Raw genomic sequence first — 16,181 nt, forward strand, 5'->3', positions numbered from 1 at the left:
ACTAAATGCCATGTATACAGAGTAAAACAAAAAACATAGTCTCTACCCTCATAATATACTCATTAAATATTTGCTGTGTGAATCTAGAGTGGTCATTCTTATGCACCGACTCCCCCCCCCCCCCATTAATACTGAGGATTCTTTTTACTATTTTTTTGGCTTTTTTCTTTAACGTATTATTTTAAAACTTACAGTATCTTTGAGATGAGTATAACTCTGAGGGTAAGGTTTTTGTAAATAAGGAAAGTAATCAGGTGTTTGATGGCAAACAAAATGCCTTAAAACATTTTTCATTGAAATGCAGGTATTTCTTTTAGTTCATTGAAACTTTCATGATATATCCCTTAGCCAAAAATTGTCATACATTTATCAGGCTAAAATAGGCTTTTGCTGCTTTGCTCACCTGTGTAATATATTTATAGTTGTTGGCTCCTATCACTGTCAAAGAAGAAAAGATAATGGCTAGGGAAAGACCAAGGCTACCTTCAGGATATGATGCATAGAAGTAACTTAATAGCTTAATTGCAAAGTTGTTTATTACCAGTTTGTGGCTTTTTACAATACTTGGCAAATCTCAATTGAACTTGCAATCTAGAAGACAACTTGGGGTTACCTACACTGACAGAGATAAATTTAGAAAGCTTGTGTGACAGTAAGTAGTCTTATCTATATGTGCGAAATTAAAAGGTTACATCGTGACTAAATTGAGTTTATCTCAGAAATGCAGGATTTAACATTAGAAAGTCAATTGAATTTTCATGAGTAGAATAATATTTTAATGAGAAGGACAAAAATCAATTCTATACTAATGGAATAAAAGAACAGTAGAATAAAGAGGAAAATTAATTCTATATTTAATGTAAAAGATTAAAATCCTATGATCATCTTGAGTGGCCAGATGGCTCAGTTAGTTAGAGCGCGAACTCTGAACAATGGGGTTGCCGGTTCGATTCCCACTTGGGCTGGTGAGCTGCGCCCTCCACAAGTAGATTGAAGACAATGAGCTGCCGCTGAGCTTCTGGAGAGGCAGCTGGATGGCTCAGTTGGTTGGAGCGTGGGCTCTCGACAGCAGGATTGCTGGTTCAGTTCTCACATGGGATAGTGGGCTGCACCCCCTACAACTGAAGATTGAAAGTGGTGACTGGACTTGGAGCTGGGCTGCGCCCTCCACGGCTGGATTGAGGGACGGTGACTTGGAGCCGAAGGGTCCTGGAGAAACACACTGTTCCCCAATATTGCCCAATAAAAATTTAAAAAACTAGCAAACTATGATTATCTCAAAAGATGGAGAAAAAGAAACTGATAAATTCAACATCTGTTACTGATAAAAACTTAGCAAACTAGAAATAGGAAGGAATTTCCTTAATTTGATAAGCAATATCTACAGAAATCCTTGAAATTAAGAACAAGATATGAATACCTTCTATTACCACTTTTATTCAACATTATACTGGAAGTCTTAGCCAGCACTGTAAGGGAATTAAATAAGTAACTACATAAATAAGGATCTGAAAGTAAGAAAAAGCTTTGATTATTCATGGAACCATGTAATTATGGATCTAGAACTATCAAAAAAATATACAGATATATATAAACTAATAAAATTTAGCAAGGATGCCAGATACCAAATCAATATATAAAAATAAATTTTATTTCTGTGAGTAACTAATAGTTCAAAAGTAAAAATTTTAAAATATATATTGTTTATAAAATAACAAGGACCTAGAAAAAAGTAAAGTAGGAACATAAATTTTCCGAGGAAAATGACAAAACTTTATTGAGAAACTTTAAAGAAGGCTTTATTAATTAATGGAGGTCTTCACAGATTGAAAAATTTAGTGTTGTAAAGATGCTGTTTCTTCCCAAATTGATGTTTGATTTCTTGCAATCTCAATAAAAATTTCAACAAATGTTTTCATGGATCTAACAAGCTCATTCTAAAATTTGTAAGGAAATGCAGAGGATCTAGAAAGTCAAGACATACTTAAAGAACTACAAAAAGAAAGGACTACCTCTTTTACTAGAAGTGATGTAGGAGTATATCACTGTACAAGATACCAAGGATTATTATAAAGATATAGTAATTCATTCTGTCAGTAGTAATATTGACATAAGGATAGACAACTAGAACAATAGAATCAGATCAGAGAGACCCAAATAGGCCCATACAAATACAGACACCTGATATATGATATGGGTATTATAGGGAAATAGTGGGGGGAAGATGGTCTTTTTAATAACTGTCACTGGGATAATTGAGTATCCCTGTATGAAAAAAGTGAATTTGGCCTCCTACTGCACACATACTAGAAAATCAATTCCTGATAGATTAAATGTGATGGTCAAACTATAAAACTTTTTGAGAATATCTTTATGACCTTGGGTAGGGAAGGATTTCATTTAAAACTGCAAAAACCACTAACCATAAAGGAAAAAATTAATAAAAAAGTTTCACCCTGCTAGAATTAAAGACTTTCATCAGAAGACACCAAAAGACCGTGCAACTCTAAACCACAGAGTGGGAGAAGATATTTGCAACACATATAAGTGACAACAGACTCATATTCAGAATTCATAAAGATCTCCAACTAACCAAGACTCTAGCAGGCGCTTCACAAGTAGGGAAATCTAGATGGCCAATAAACACATGAAAAGCTGTTGTGCCTCATTAATAATCAGGGAAAGGAAAATTAAAATCACAATGAAAGGCCACTGTACAAATATCTTTAAAACATAGTAAACATATTAAAACATCTGATACTCACAAGTATTGGCAAGGATGTGAAGCCATAAGAACTCTTTGTACACTGCTGGTGGATGTGTAAAGTGGTACAACCATTTGGGAACACAGTTTGGCATTCTCTTGTGAAGTTGAAGATACATATATCTTATTACACAGCATTTTTACTCCTAGATATATGTCTAGATCACTGTATAATAAAAATTTTCATCAGTAGTAGAATGAGTAAATAAGTTGCAGCATGCTCATATAGTAAAATAATACTATGAAAACGGAAAATGAAGGAACTACTGTAATATGCAACTACATGAATGAATCTCAAATGTTGAATGAAGATCACAAAAAGCTACACATATAGATAGCATGTTTCTACCTTTAGAAATTTCAGAGGTGTGATAGGCAGAATTGTGCTGCCCCCACCCCCTCAAACATGTCTATATGCTCATCCCTGTAACTTACAAATATGCTAGGCTGCATGGTGAAGGGGAATTAAGATTGCTGATCAATTGACCTTCAAATAGGAAGGTTATGCAGGATTACTTGTGGAAAGAGGAGGCTGGCACTGTCACAGGATCCTTAAAAGTGGAAGAAGCAGGCAGAAGAGGGAGAACCAAAGAGATGGCAGCACAGGTAGGACTCCACCTAACATCGGTGGCTTGCTGATGGCGGAACAGGCCTATGAGACAAGGACTGTGAACAGTCTCTAGAAGCTAGAAAAGAGAGGGAAACAGAATCTCCCCTAGAAGCTCGAAGGATTGCAGCTCTACCAACTGTGTCTTGATTTTAGCCTAGTGAGACTCATTTCCAACATCTGACCTCCAGAACTGTAAAATAATAATTTTTTTTTTAATTGGGGGAAGGGGAACAGGACTTTATTGGGGAACAGTGTGTGCTTCCGGGACTTTTTTTTCCCAAGTCATATTGTCCTTTCAATGTTAGCTGTGGAGGGCGCAGCTCAGCTCCAGGTCCAGTTGCTGTTGCTAGTTGCAGGGGGCACAGCCCACCATCCCTTGCAGGAGTCAAACCAGCAACCTTGTGGTTGAGAAGAGACGCTCCAACCAACTGAGCCATCCAGGAGCTCAGCGGCAGCTCAGCTCAAGGTGCCATGTTCAATTTTAGTTGCAGGGGGCGCTGCCCACCATCCCTTGTGGGACTCGAGGAATCGAACTGGCAACCTTGTGGTTAAGAGCCCACTGGTCCATGTGGAAATCGAACCAGCAGCCTTCGGAGTTAGGAGCATGGAGCTCTAACCGCCTGAGCCACCGGGCTGGCCCCAAATAAATTTGTTTTTAAAATGTATTTTTATTTAGACAATTCATTTAAACTGAAAAAACAGTTCACCCGTTTCTACCACCTCCCTGCCTCTGGCAGCCACCTCTTTATCTATGAGCCTGTTTTTTTTCCTCTTCAGATTCTACATATTAGAGAGATCGTATGGTATTTGTTTTTCTCTGTCTGACTTATTTCACTTATCATAATACCCTCAGAGTCCATACCTGTTGTTGCAAATGGCAATATTTCCTCTGTCTTACAACTGGGTAAAAATCTATTTTATACGTGTATGTATCAAAATTTGTCCATTCATCAGTTTATACTTAGATTGTTTCCATATGGTTGTTGTAAATAATGCTGTAGTGAACATGCGTGTATCTTTTCGCGTTAGTGTTTTTATTTTCTTTGGATAGATACCCAGAAGTAGAATTACAGGATCATATGGTAGTTTTATTTTTAATTTTTTGAGGCATCTCCATCTGTTTTCCATAGTGACTGCAGCAATTTACATTCCTACCAACAGTGTACAAGGCTTCCCTTTTTTCTACATCCTCATCAACACGTGTTATTCGTTGTCTTTTTGATAATTGCCATTTTAATTGGTGTGAGGTGATAGCTCATTGTGGTTTTGATTTGCATTTTCCTAATGATTAATGATGAACGTCTTTTCATGTGTTTGTTGGCCATCTGTATGTCTTTTTGGAAAAATATCTATTTAGACCTGCCCATTTTTAATCAGATTGTTTGGTTTTTTTGCTATTGAGCTGTATGAGTTCTTTATATATTTTGTATGTTAACCCCTTATCATATAAATGATTTGCAGATATTTTCTCCCATTCTGTAGGTTGCTTTTTCATTTTGTTGATGGTTTCCTTTGCTGTGCAGGAGCTTTTTAGTGTAATGTAGTTCCACTTATTTATAGTTGCTTTTGGTGTCAGATACAAAAAGTCACCACCAAGACCTATGTTGAAGAGCTTGCCACCTATCTTTTCTTCTGGGAATTTTATGGTTTCAGGTCTTACACTCAAGTGTTTTAATCCATTTTGAGTAAATGTTTGTGTATGATATAGATAGTGGTTGAGTTTCATTTTTTTGCATATGACTGGACAGTTTTCCCAGCACCATTTGTTGAAGAGACTGTTCTTTCCCATTGTATATTCTTGACTACTTTGTTGTAAATTAATTGACCATAGATTCATGAGTTTGTTTCTGAGCTTTTTATTCAGTTCCATTGATTTGTGTGTCTCTTTTTATGCTAATACCACTATTTTATTTATTATAGCTTTGTAATATAGTTTGAAATCAGGGAGTATGATGTTTCCAGGTTCTTTCTCAAGATTGCTTTGGCTATTAGGGGTTTTATTGCTTCAATGCAAATTTTAGGATTATTTGTTCCATATGTCTTTGAAAAATGCTATTGGGTTTTTAATCGGGATTGCATTGAATCTGTATATTGCTTTGGGTAATACAGACATTTGAAAAATATTAATTCATCCAATTCATGAACATAGAACATCTTTCCATTTATTTTTGTCTTCAATTTCTTTCGTTAATGTAGCTTCCAATATATAAGTTTTTCACCTCTTTGGTTAAATGTTTTCCTAAGTATTTTATTCTTTTTGATGCAATTGTAAATAGGATTGTTTTCTTGATATCTCTTTCTGATAATTTGTAATTTAGTATATAGAAACACACCAGACTTTCGTGTATTGACTTTGTATCTTGCAACTTTACTGAATTCGTTTATTAGTTATAAGTTTCTTGATGGAGTCTTTAGGGTTTTCTATATATAATATTATTTCATCTGCAAATAGTGACAGTTTTACTTCTTCTTTTCAAATTTGGATGCCTTTTATTTCTTTTTCTTGCACAGTTGCTCTGGCCAGGACTTCCAATACTTGAATAAAAGTGGCGGGCATGGACATCCTTGTCTTGTTCCTATTAAAATAGGAAAGTCTGTGAGCTTTTCACCATTAAATATGATGTAACTGTGGGCTTGTCATATATGGCCTTTATTATATTGAGGTACGTTCCCTCCCTTTGTTGAGACTTTTTTTTTTAAATTACAAGTGGATGTTGAATTTCGTCAGATGCTTTTTCTGCATTTATTTTGAACATTTGGTTTTTATCCTTTATTTTGTTAATGTGGTGTATCACATTGACTGATATGCTGATGTTGAACCATCCATGCATTCCTGGAATAAACCTTACTTGATCGTGGTGTATGATCCTTTTAATGTATTGTGAATTTTGTTTGCTAATATTTTGTTGAGGATTTTTGCATCTGTGTTCATCAGGGATGTTGAACTGTAATTTTCTTCTCTTGTGGCATCCTTGTCTGGTTTTGGTTTTGGATAATATTGGCCTTTTTAAATGAATTTGGAAGAGTTTCCTCCTCTTCTGTTTTTTTGGAAGAGTTTGAGAAGGATTGGTATCAATTCTTCTTTGCGTGTTTGCTAGAATTCACCAGTGAAGCTATCTGATCCTAGACTTTTTGGGGGGGGGATGGGAGGAGGTTTGATTACTGATTTAATGTCCTTACTACTAATCAGTCTGTTCAGATTTCCTGTTTCATTAAAATTCAGTCTTCATAGGTTGTAGGAATACTAGGAATTTATTTCTTCTAGGTTGGCATATAATTGTTTATAGTAGTCTCTGCGATCCTTTGTATTTCTCTGGTATTAGTTGTAACATCTTTCATTTCTGATTTTATTTATTTGATTGCTCTCTTTTTTTCTTGGTGAGTCTAAAGGTTTGTCAGTTTTGTTTATCTTTTCAAAGAATCGGTTCTTAGTTTCATTGATCTTTTCCATTGTCTTTTTAGTCTCTATTTCATTTATTTCTGCTATAATCTTTGTTATCTCCTTCATTCTTTTTTTTTTTTTTAACCTTGGGGTTTGTTCTTAATTTTTCAGTTCTTTGAGGTGTGAAGCTAAGTTGTTTATTTGAGACTTCTTATTTCTTAAGGTAGACATTTATCACTATGAATTTCCCTCTTAGAAAATGCTTTTGCTGCGTCCCACAAATTTTGGTAAGTTATATTTCCATTTTCGTTTGTCTTAACATATTTTTTTATTTCTCTTTTAATTTCTTCATTGACCCATTGGTTATTCAGTAACATGTTGTTTAATCTCCACATATTTGTGAATTTCCCAGCTTTTTTCATTTAATTAATTTTTAGTTTTTACCATTGCAGTTGGAAAACATATTTGATACGATTTCAGTCCTCTTCAATCTATAAGACTTGTTTTGTGGCCTAACATATGATCTATCCTGGAGACTGTTACATATGCACTTGAGAAGAATGTTGCTTTTGGATGGAATGTTCTGTATATATCTTTTAGGTCCATCCATCTGGTATAAAATGTCGTTTAAGGCTGATGTTTACTTACTGATTTTTCTGTCTGGTTGACCTATCCTTTGATGTAAATGGGGTGTTAAAATTCACTACAATTATTGTATTGCTGTCTATTTCTTTCTGTATGTCTGTTAATATTTGCTTTATATATTTAGGTGCTTCTTTGTTGACTGCATAAATATTTACAAATGTTATATCCTCTTGTTGGATTGACCCTTTTATGATTGTGTAACGTTTTTATTTCTTTTACAGTCTTTGTTTTAAAGTCTATTTTGTCTGTTATAAATATAGTTATTCCAGCTTTCTTTTGGTTTCCAGTTGCAAGGAATACCATTTTCCATCTCTTCACTTTCTGTCTATATGTGCTCTTGCATCTAAAGTGAATCTCTTGTTGACAACATATAGCTGAGTCTTGTTTTTTTACCCATTCAGCTGCTCTGTGTCTTTTGATTGGAGAATTTGGTCTATTTACATATAAAGTTATTATTGATAGATATGTACTTGTTGCCATTTTGGTTCATTGTTTATTGGCTGTTTTTGTAGTTCCTCTCTGTTCTTTCTTTTTTCTCTTGCTCTCTTTTTTATGGTTTCATGACTTTCTTTAATACTATACTTATATTTCGTTCTCTTTATTTTTTTGTGTATTTTCTATAAGTTTTTGCTTTGTGGTTACTGCAAGGCTTATGTATAACACCTTATATCTATAACAGTCTATTTCAAGTTGATAACTCAAGTTTTATCCCGTTCTGAATCTCAGCATTCTTTACTCTCTCCTCCCTGTGTTTTATGTTTTTGATACCACATTTCACATGTTTTTATCTTATGTGTCCCTTAACTAATTATTGTAATATAGTCATTTTTACTACTTTGGTCTTTTAACCTGCATACTGGCTTTATAAATGATTAAATCACTACTTTTACTATATATTTACTTTTCCAGTGAGATTTATTCTTTCATATGTTTTGTTACTAATTAGCACCCCTTTTTTTCAGCTTAAAGAAGTCCCTTTTCTTGTAAGGCTAGTTTAGTGATGATGAACTCCTTTAGCTTTTGCTTGTCTAGAAAACTCTTTTTCATTGGAAGTGTTTTTTTCTTCCAGCATTTTGAATATATCATGTCACTCCCTTCTGGCCTACAAAGTTTGTGCTTGAAAACTGCCAGTAGTCTTATGGGGTTTCTTTGTACGTAACAAGTTGTTTTTGTCTTGCTTCTTTTAATATTTGCTCTTTGTCTTTAACTTTTGACATTTTAATTATAATGTGTTTTGGTGTGGGTCTCTTTGGGTTCATCTTGTTTGGAACTCTGCTTCCTGGACCTGGATGCCTGTTTCCTTCTCCAGGTTAGGGAAGTTTCCAGTTACTATTTCTTTTTTTAAATTTTTATTGGGGAATATTGGAGAACAGTGTTTCTCCAGGGCTCATCAGCTCCAAGTCGTTGTCCTTCAATCTAGTTGTGGAGGGCGCAGCTCAGCTCCAAGTCCAGTCACCGTTTTCAATCTTAGTTGCAGGGGGCGCATCCTACCATCGCATGTGGGAATTGAACCGGCAACCTTGTTGAGAGCTCGCGCTCTAACCAACTGAGCCATCCGGCCGCCCCCAGTTATTATATTTTCAAACAAGGTTTCTGCCTCTTTCGTTCTTTCTCCTCCTCTTCCTCCTCCCCCTCCTCTTCCTCTTCCTCCGTAAATATTAGTCTGATGCTGTGCCATAAGACCCTTAATTTATCTTCACTTTTTTTCTTAGTTCTTTTTGCTGGTCTGATTAGGTGAGTTCCTCTGCCTTCTCTTTGAGTTGACTGATCCTTTTTTTTGCTTCATCTAGTCTGCTGTTGTACACCTCTAGTCTATTTTTCAGTTAAATTATTGTAGTTCTCAGCTCTGACTTCTGTTGGTACTTTCTCATATTTTCCATGTCTTTTGTTGAATTGTCACTGTGTTCATTCATTCTTCTCCACAGTTTGGTGTACATCTTTATGACCTTTACTTTGAATTATTTGCCAGGTAAATTACATACCTCCTTTTCATGAAGGTTTTTGTTTTCCTGAGGTCTTATCTCGTTCTTTCATTAGGAACATATTCCTCTATTTCTTCATTTTGCTTGACTCTCTGTGTTGGTGTCTATACAGTAGATGAAACAGTCACATCTGCTAGTCTTGAAGGAGTGGTATCATGTAGGTGAACCTTGTCATACACCCTTGCCCCAGCTTTGTTGTCTCTTAAACTTTTGTGCCTGTCCAAGCAGCCTATTATCTTTTTAATAGCTCCCTGTAGTTGAGGATATGCCAAGACCTGTGCTTGTCCCTAAGGGGAGGATCTAAGCACCCAGATCCAAGCTGTCTAGAAGCCATACCCTCAGGCAGCAGCTTTTAAAAGTATGCAAACATACGTAGTCCTGTGGGCCCACAAGCAAACCCCTTTGGCAGTGTCCCCTGGATGGCAGTCACAAAAATTGGGGCCCTAAATGAGTATATAAGCCCTTTTCTGGGAAATGCCAGTGACCTAGAGCAAGGCAGAGGGAAAGTGCCAAGATGGTGCCCACAGCCTTCATTCCTTGAGCACAGCTCCGTAGTCCACTACATGTGTGCCAAACCTGAATAGTGTCTGTCTGGCTGAAGCTCCAGGACAAGCAGAGAGGCCTCCTTCACAGAAAGACTGGGCAGTGTGCCTCAGCCTGATATCTGCAAAGTGCCTTGCGGGTGCAGCCTACCAAGAACCGTCTCCAATTGCCACTGTCCTGTGGGACCCAGGAGTACCAGCTCCCCAGTCACCAGAGCAAGGTGATTAAAAGAGTGTCCTCTGGGTGGCAGCAGACATATAAACCAGGACACCAGCGGTGTGTAAAGCTCCCCTCCAGGAGACACTGGCACTCTGGAGTGTGGCAGAGGAAAAGAAAAAAACATAGTGCCTGTCTTCCAAGGTCTCTGGAAAGGATGCTAATCAGCCCTTAGATGTGTGTTTAATTAGAAACCTACCCCTCAGTTGCAGCTATGATGATTAGCTAATAGACTTCTTACACAGAAAGACTGCGCCTCCTGGATCTCTTGCCTCTTGCTCAGCCCTGTGGGTGGGAACTGTTTTAAGAACTGTTTCTTACTTGGTTACCCATGAATATAATCCCCACTGTCTGCAGAGGCAGGCAATACAGAGATGTCCCCCGCAAGAGAGGTATGAGCTCCTTTCTGGTGACACTGATTATTACAGTCCCATGGGACCAGGAATGCAAGCTCCCCTGGCCTCTGGAGTCAAGCAGTCCAGCATGGCAAATTGAGAGCACAAAGATGGTTTGTGCCAGTCTCTGTCCCCAGAGAGTATTCCAGCAGGGTATAAAATATGTGTGTTGAATTAGATGCCTGCTCCTCAGGCCAATGCTTTAATATAAGCAGGTCAGCTTGCTTATAACTTTAAGTCTGTGTGTGATCAGCTGCCTCTTAACTGGGCCCTGGAGCAGGTAAGTCTGAGCACAGGGGCCATTTAAGAGCTGTCTCCCAGATTGCTGTAATCTTTTGGCTCTCAGGATGTGACCACGTTGGTTTTCAAAGTTTGATATCTTGGAGACTCGTCTCTCTCTCAAGAGCAAGTCCTAAAAGTTGATATACACTTCACTCATTGGGGAGAAGCTTTGGGTTTTCGAATTTTCTCCTTGATAGTGGACCTCTGTGCCAGGATGGGGTGTATGGTGAGATTGTGTCCCAGCCTCTCCTACCCTCAAAGTCATTTTTTTCCTTATTTGCCTTATGTGTAGTTGTCACTCAGCCAGTCTTTAGGGTTTTTAAGAGGCAGTTGTTCTGTATGTACCTGTAGACTCAGTGTGTCTCTGGGAGGAGGTAAGTTCAGGATCTTCCTATATTGCCATCTTGAACAGGAACTGGAATTTGTGCTGTTTCAAGCTGCTGAATTTGTGGTAATTTGTTACAGCAGCAATAGGAAACTAATACAGGAGACAAAACTATAAATTATTAAAGTGTTAAAACTATCAAGGAAATAATTACCACTAAAATCAGTATATTGGTTCCTCTTTTGGGGAGGGAAAGGCTTATGATTAGGAAGAGCTACATTGGGGCTTCTAGGGTACTGGCAATATTTTATTTCTTTGTGCATATACGTTTTATGCAGTTTTCTGTGTACATGAAGTTAATACACATTGCTTTTATAACCAGAGTTTTAAGAATGAAACATACCCACACTTCCACCACGTGATGATGATACAACGAGAAGCCTTACCTGACCGTGCTGACTTCCTGATCTTGGACTTTCAGCTTCTAGAACTGTAAGTTCAAAGTCAGGACTCAGCATGCACACACAGTGGGAAGACCATGTGAGGACACATCCAGAAGGCAGCCATCTGCAAGCCAAGGAGAGAGGCCTCCCCAGAAACCAACTCTGCTGGTATCTTGATCCTGGACTCCCAGCCTCCAGAACTGTGGGGAGAAGAAATGCCGGTGGAAGAAATTTCCAGACTCAGGCTGACCTCTGTTTCACTTTCTCCACTTCAACCTTCAAGGTGAAGAAACTGAGGCAAAAGAAATTTAAGTAACTTGACCAAGATCACACAGTTTGAAAAAAACAAGCCTAAGGCAAAAATAAAGTTGGAAAAATTTTTCAAAAATGACCAGAGGACGCAGAAGCTTCTGAAAGAGCAGAGAATTGATACAACGAGAAGCCTTACCTGACCATGCTGACTTCCTGATCTTGGCCTTTCAGTCACTCAGAGACACAAGAGGCAAACATGGAGAGTTGAGTGTTCCATGGACAAGAAAAAGCTGAAGTTCATCACCACCAAACCAGTATTACAAGAAATGTAAAGGGACTTCTTTAAGAAGAAGAAAGTATATATGAATAAAAAATTTTGCAAACAAAAAAAATTCTCACTGACAAAGGCAAACACGTAATAAAAGCAGTGGATCAACAACACTACAGCTAATACAAAGGTTAAAAGGCAAAAGTAGGAAGGTATGTGTAATTACAACAATAAATTAAGAGATATGCACAAAACACATGAAAAATGACAAATGTAAATGTAGAAAGGGAAGTAAAAATGGTAGTGATTTCAGAATGTGTTTGAACTTAAGCAACCATCAATTTGAAATACGCTGTTATAAACATAACTTGAAATATATGAAGTATCTGGTAACTATAAACCACAACCAAAATCTACAAGAGATATACAAGAAATAAAGAAAGGAATCCAAACACAACACTACAGAAAGTCTTCAATATACAAGAGAAGAGAGCAAGAGAATAAAAAGGAACAGAGTAGTACAGAAACAATCAGAAAACAATTGCCAGATGGGAGGGAGGTTGGGGATCTGGGTGGAAAAGGTGAAGGGATTAAGAAATATGAATTGGTAATTACAAAATAGAGACAAGGATGTAAAGTACATTTTAGAGAATACAATCAATAATATTGTAATAACTATACACGGTGTCAAGTGGGTGCAAAACTTACGAGGTATCACTTTGTAAGTTATATACATGTCTAACCACTATGCTATATACCTGAAACTAATATAATATTGAATGTCAACTAAAATTGAAAAATTTTTTTAAATTTTTTTTAAAGAATGAAACATCCATATTATTTTTAACTGCAGGTGTTTTTTTAAGGTTTTTTTTTTTCTCTTTTATCACATTTCTTTGGCTGTAAAATTATTTTCTCTTTCGGAGAGTAAGGCAAAAAATATCCTTTATAAACCAGTAGTACTTTGCAGTATTTTCCAAAATATAATCTATGATCCAACTAATTCAGCCTCTTTCATGAATTTACAGAATGTAAAAAAATTGTTCAGTTAACACAAAGAAGAAGATACTTGTCTTCCCAAATTGAAATCAAAATACAGTTTAAATGGGAGAACTTACAAGAACCCTTAGGCCAAAACTCTGGTTTCAAAAGTAGGCTATGTCATAAATTAGCTAATTATTTAAAAATTAAAGCGTACTTGTTTATTGAGATACATCTAAGCTTAGTGTGTATCTTGCTATCATTTTTTTCTCTCCTTAGTATAGAGACCAAAAAAAGATGGATGTTTTTTGTTTTCATTTTCCTTGATTTTAGGTAATTTAGCTTTGTAATACAAATATCAGGAAAACTAACTTTAAACAGCCCCTGCTTAAATTTAATTTGTTTCCTGCAGTTGTCATTTTGGAGGATAAATTTAAAAATTTAAGGATCAGTTTGCAGTTGAAGTAAATTACTTCCATTATTTCAACTTTTAAGATCATACTAATAAAACTTAAGTAGGAATTGGTAAAATGATTCTTGTTTTACTTTATATTAAAGAAATTATTTACGATGTGATTTTGTAGGAAATATTTAGTCTTCAGTATTTGATGGTCGCTGTTACTTGGGCTTGAACTTTTTCCTAATTATGGCAAGATGGTGGGCTGTTTCCCAACCTCAGTTACTATCACTTCAGAGTGAAGCACTGGGACTCATAGGCTAGTGGGACCTGTAGGGGATATGTGAGTCTGGGGGATATACTGGGATCCAGATGAAAACAAGAGGCTATTATCAAAACTTTTGAGTTCTCACAAAGCTGTGCCTCAGAGGGGAATCTTAGTTCCAGCACATTGTAGAGGTTGCTTCCATTATTTTGGTGCTAACGCTAGCAGCTTGACCTGAGCACCAAAGGTGAGACAAGGTATGAATTGGAAATAGAAAAGAATTCACACAAAGGAACTCCAGCAGCCAGAGAGGGGATCAATAAGGATTATGTCTAGAACAAATAACTTCAGAGAAATAGAACTATTGGAAGATATAGGTGACAAGTTTAACAAGCAAAACAAACATCCTGAAATTCTCAAGAAAAACAAACTGACATGCTTCCAATCATAGCATAGAAAAATTAAAAAGTGAGGGAAAAAAACCTTTTATGTATATTAATTTGCAGTGAGGAGAATTATTGTTGAGACTCTAATTCATGGTCTGGAACATTAAGTAGAAGAGTATACCAAGACAAAAAAAATAGGAAGAAGGAGAAAGAGCAAATTGAGGAGATGGAACAACTGAAAATATAATAGAGGAGAATTTCTCTGGATTAAAGAAGGATTGAAAGAGCCTGCTGAGTACCAGACCAGTGTTGGGGGTGCAGAGACAAAGAACAAGTTGCCTACACAGGAAAAATGTTCGCATATGTGCTGGACTACTCCATGCGACATATGAAAACTAGAAGGTAGTAAAATAACATCTACAGATTACTAAGAAAAGAACTTTACCTATTTCTAGCCAGAATATCATTCGCTTGTTATGATGAAAGCAAGATATTTGCAGATATGCAGCAATTCAGTCCACTACGGGAAGTTCTCAGTAAAGGACCCTCACAGATACCTCCCAACAGAGACTTTTAGATAGGGCAGAAGTAGAGAGAAAACAGTGGTGAGCAAATGAATCTCAGTACATTTAATTAAATCTAAATGGTTAATGATAGAGTGACTGTATTTCAACACATTCCTTTGTCCTCTACATTTCCTGAAAGTTTGCAGATGATATAGAAGCTTGATTAGACTCAAGTTCGGTGCCTTTGGCAAGACCGTAAGTGGTGTACTATTCTAATGGGAAGCATATCATTTCTGGTTGTCTTTTTGTAAAGCTAACAGCCATTAATATTCAGTTCTAGATCCAATAATTCATTGAGGGTTGCAAAATGGTGATGGTCTATCATTTTTCATTTATAGTTAGAACACTTATATAGAGATGCTTCCTTTCATATAACTGTTTGGTTACTCAGTGATACAGTTCATATAGGGAAGGCAAAAAAAAAAAGATTTTTCCCCTTTATTAGTTTACAAGATAATGAATTGATTATCATCTTTTTAGGGTGGAGGGGGACATGTGTGATAGATTTTAATCCATTGCAGTTACTTTATTGAAACTCAAATTGTCTCATTTTTGGCCAGTGGGAGCAAAGATGGTTCCTGAGTCCTTTTGACATGAGCCTGATCATCTTTGGTAGAGAAAGAAACAGTATTTTTTGTTTTGTTTTGCTTTGCTTTGTTTTGCTTTTGGGAAGGTGAATTTTAGGGATGCGTTCATTTCATTGGATATTTGGTACTTAGTATGATCTTTGGTGTGATTTGTAGGCAGATATGCCTTAGAATTTGTGTTACTTGCAAAGAATAATAGTTTTTGTTTTTAGTATATGTACACTGAAAAGGAATCAACATTTCCCAGCAACAGGTGTAGAGTCGTGTGTTAAAATGGTTTATTGAATTAACAAATATTTGAATGTTTACTCTGGATCATTCCCCACAATAGGAACTGTGGGGAATTCAGACATTCACGAAACCTGCCTATTTAACATTTCAATAAAATAATTCCCAAAGATTGGTTTTAAACTTTATTTTTTTTTCTTTCAGATCTGTCACGAAATCGCCTCTCAGAAATTCCCATAGAAGCATGTCACTTCGTTTCTCTTGAGAATCTCAACTTATACCAAAATTGTATTCGGTATATACCAGAGGCAATTCTAAACCTACAAGCTCTAACATTCTTAAATATTAGGTAAGGATGTTTCTTTTTTAAAATACTTGGTTTTATGGTCTTTTCAATTTTCTCTTCCATTTCACTAAAATTTACATGATCTGTTCATATCAGCAGTATCCATACATGTTGTTAGGCTAAATTAACAGTATTTCCTATATCTCTTTGTGTTTGCAGTAATTAACAAATTCTAATATCTATTAGCCTAATAGGCTTGCAGCAGTCTTGTAGCATTGGTTCTCCAGTTACAGTTTCAAATAAGCTGAATTATATGAGAATAGTATATCTGTAATTGCTTTGTTTGGTTCTTGTGATTATGTATTTTTCTGTTAAGTT

The 16,181-nt window shown here is 36.3% G+C and overlaps 1 protein-coding gene across 16 annotated transcripts in view; it reads left to right on the forward strand.

Moving 5' to 3' along the window:
• The window catches only part of LRCH3 (leucine rich repeats and calponin homology domain containing 3), a 102,535-nt gene that overhangs the window by 30,247 nt on the left and 56,107 nt on the right, over positions 1-16,181 (forward strand). For all 16 annotated transcript variants that reach the window (XM_019723651.2, XM_019723654.2, XM_074330426.1 and 13 more), the window contains exon 2: positions 15,722-15,866. In XM_019723651.2, coding sequence (XP_019579210.2) covers positions 15,722-15,866 — 145 coding nt within the window. The remainder of the gene's footprint in view (positions 1-15,721; positions 15,867-16,181) is intronic.

Source organism: Rhinolophus sinicus, linkage group LG01, assembly GCF_036562045.2.
Source record: "Rhinolophus sinicus isolate RSC01 linkage group LG01, ASM3656204v1, whole genome shotgun sequence".
Classification (NCBI taxonomy): Eukaryota; Metazoa; Chordata; class Mammalia; order Chiroptera; family Rhinolophidae; genus Rhinolophus; species Rhinolophus sinicus.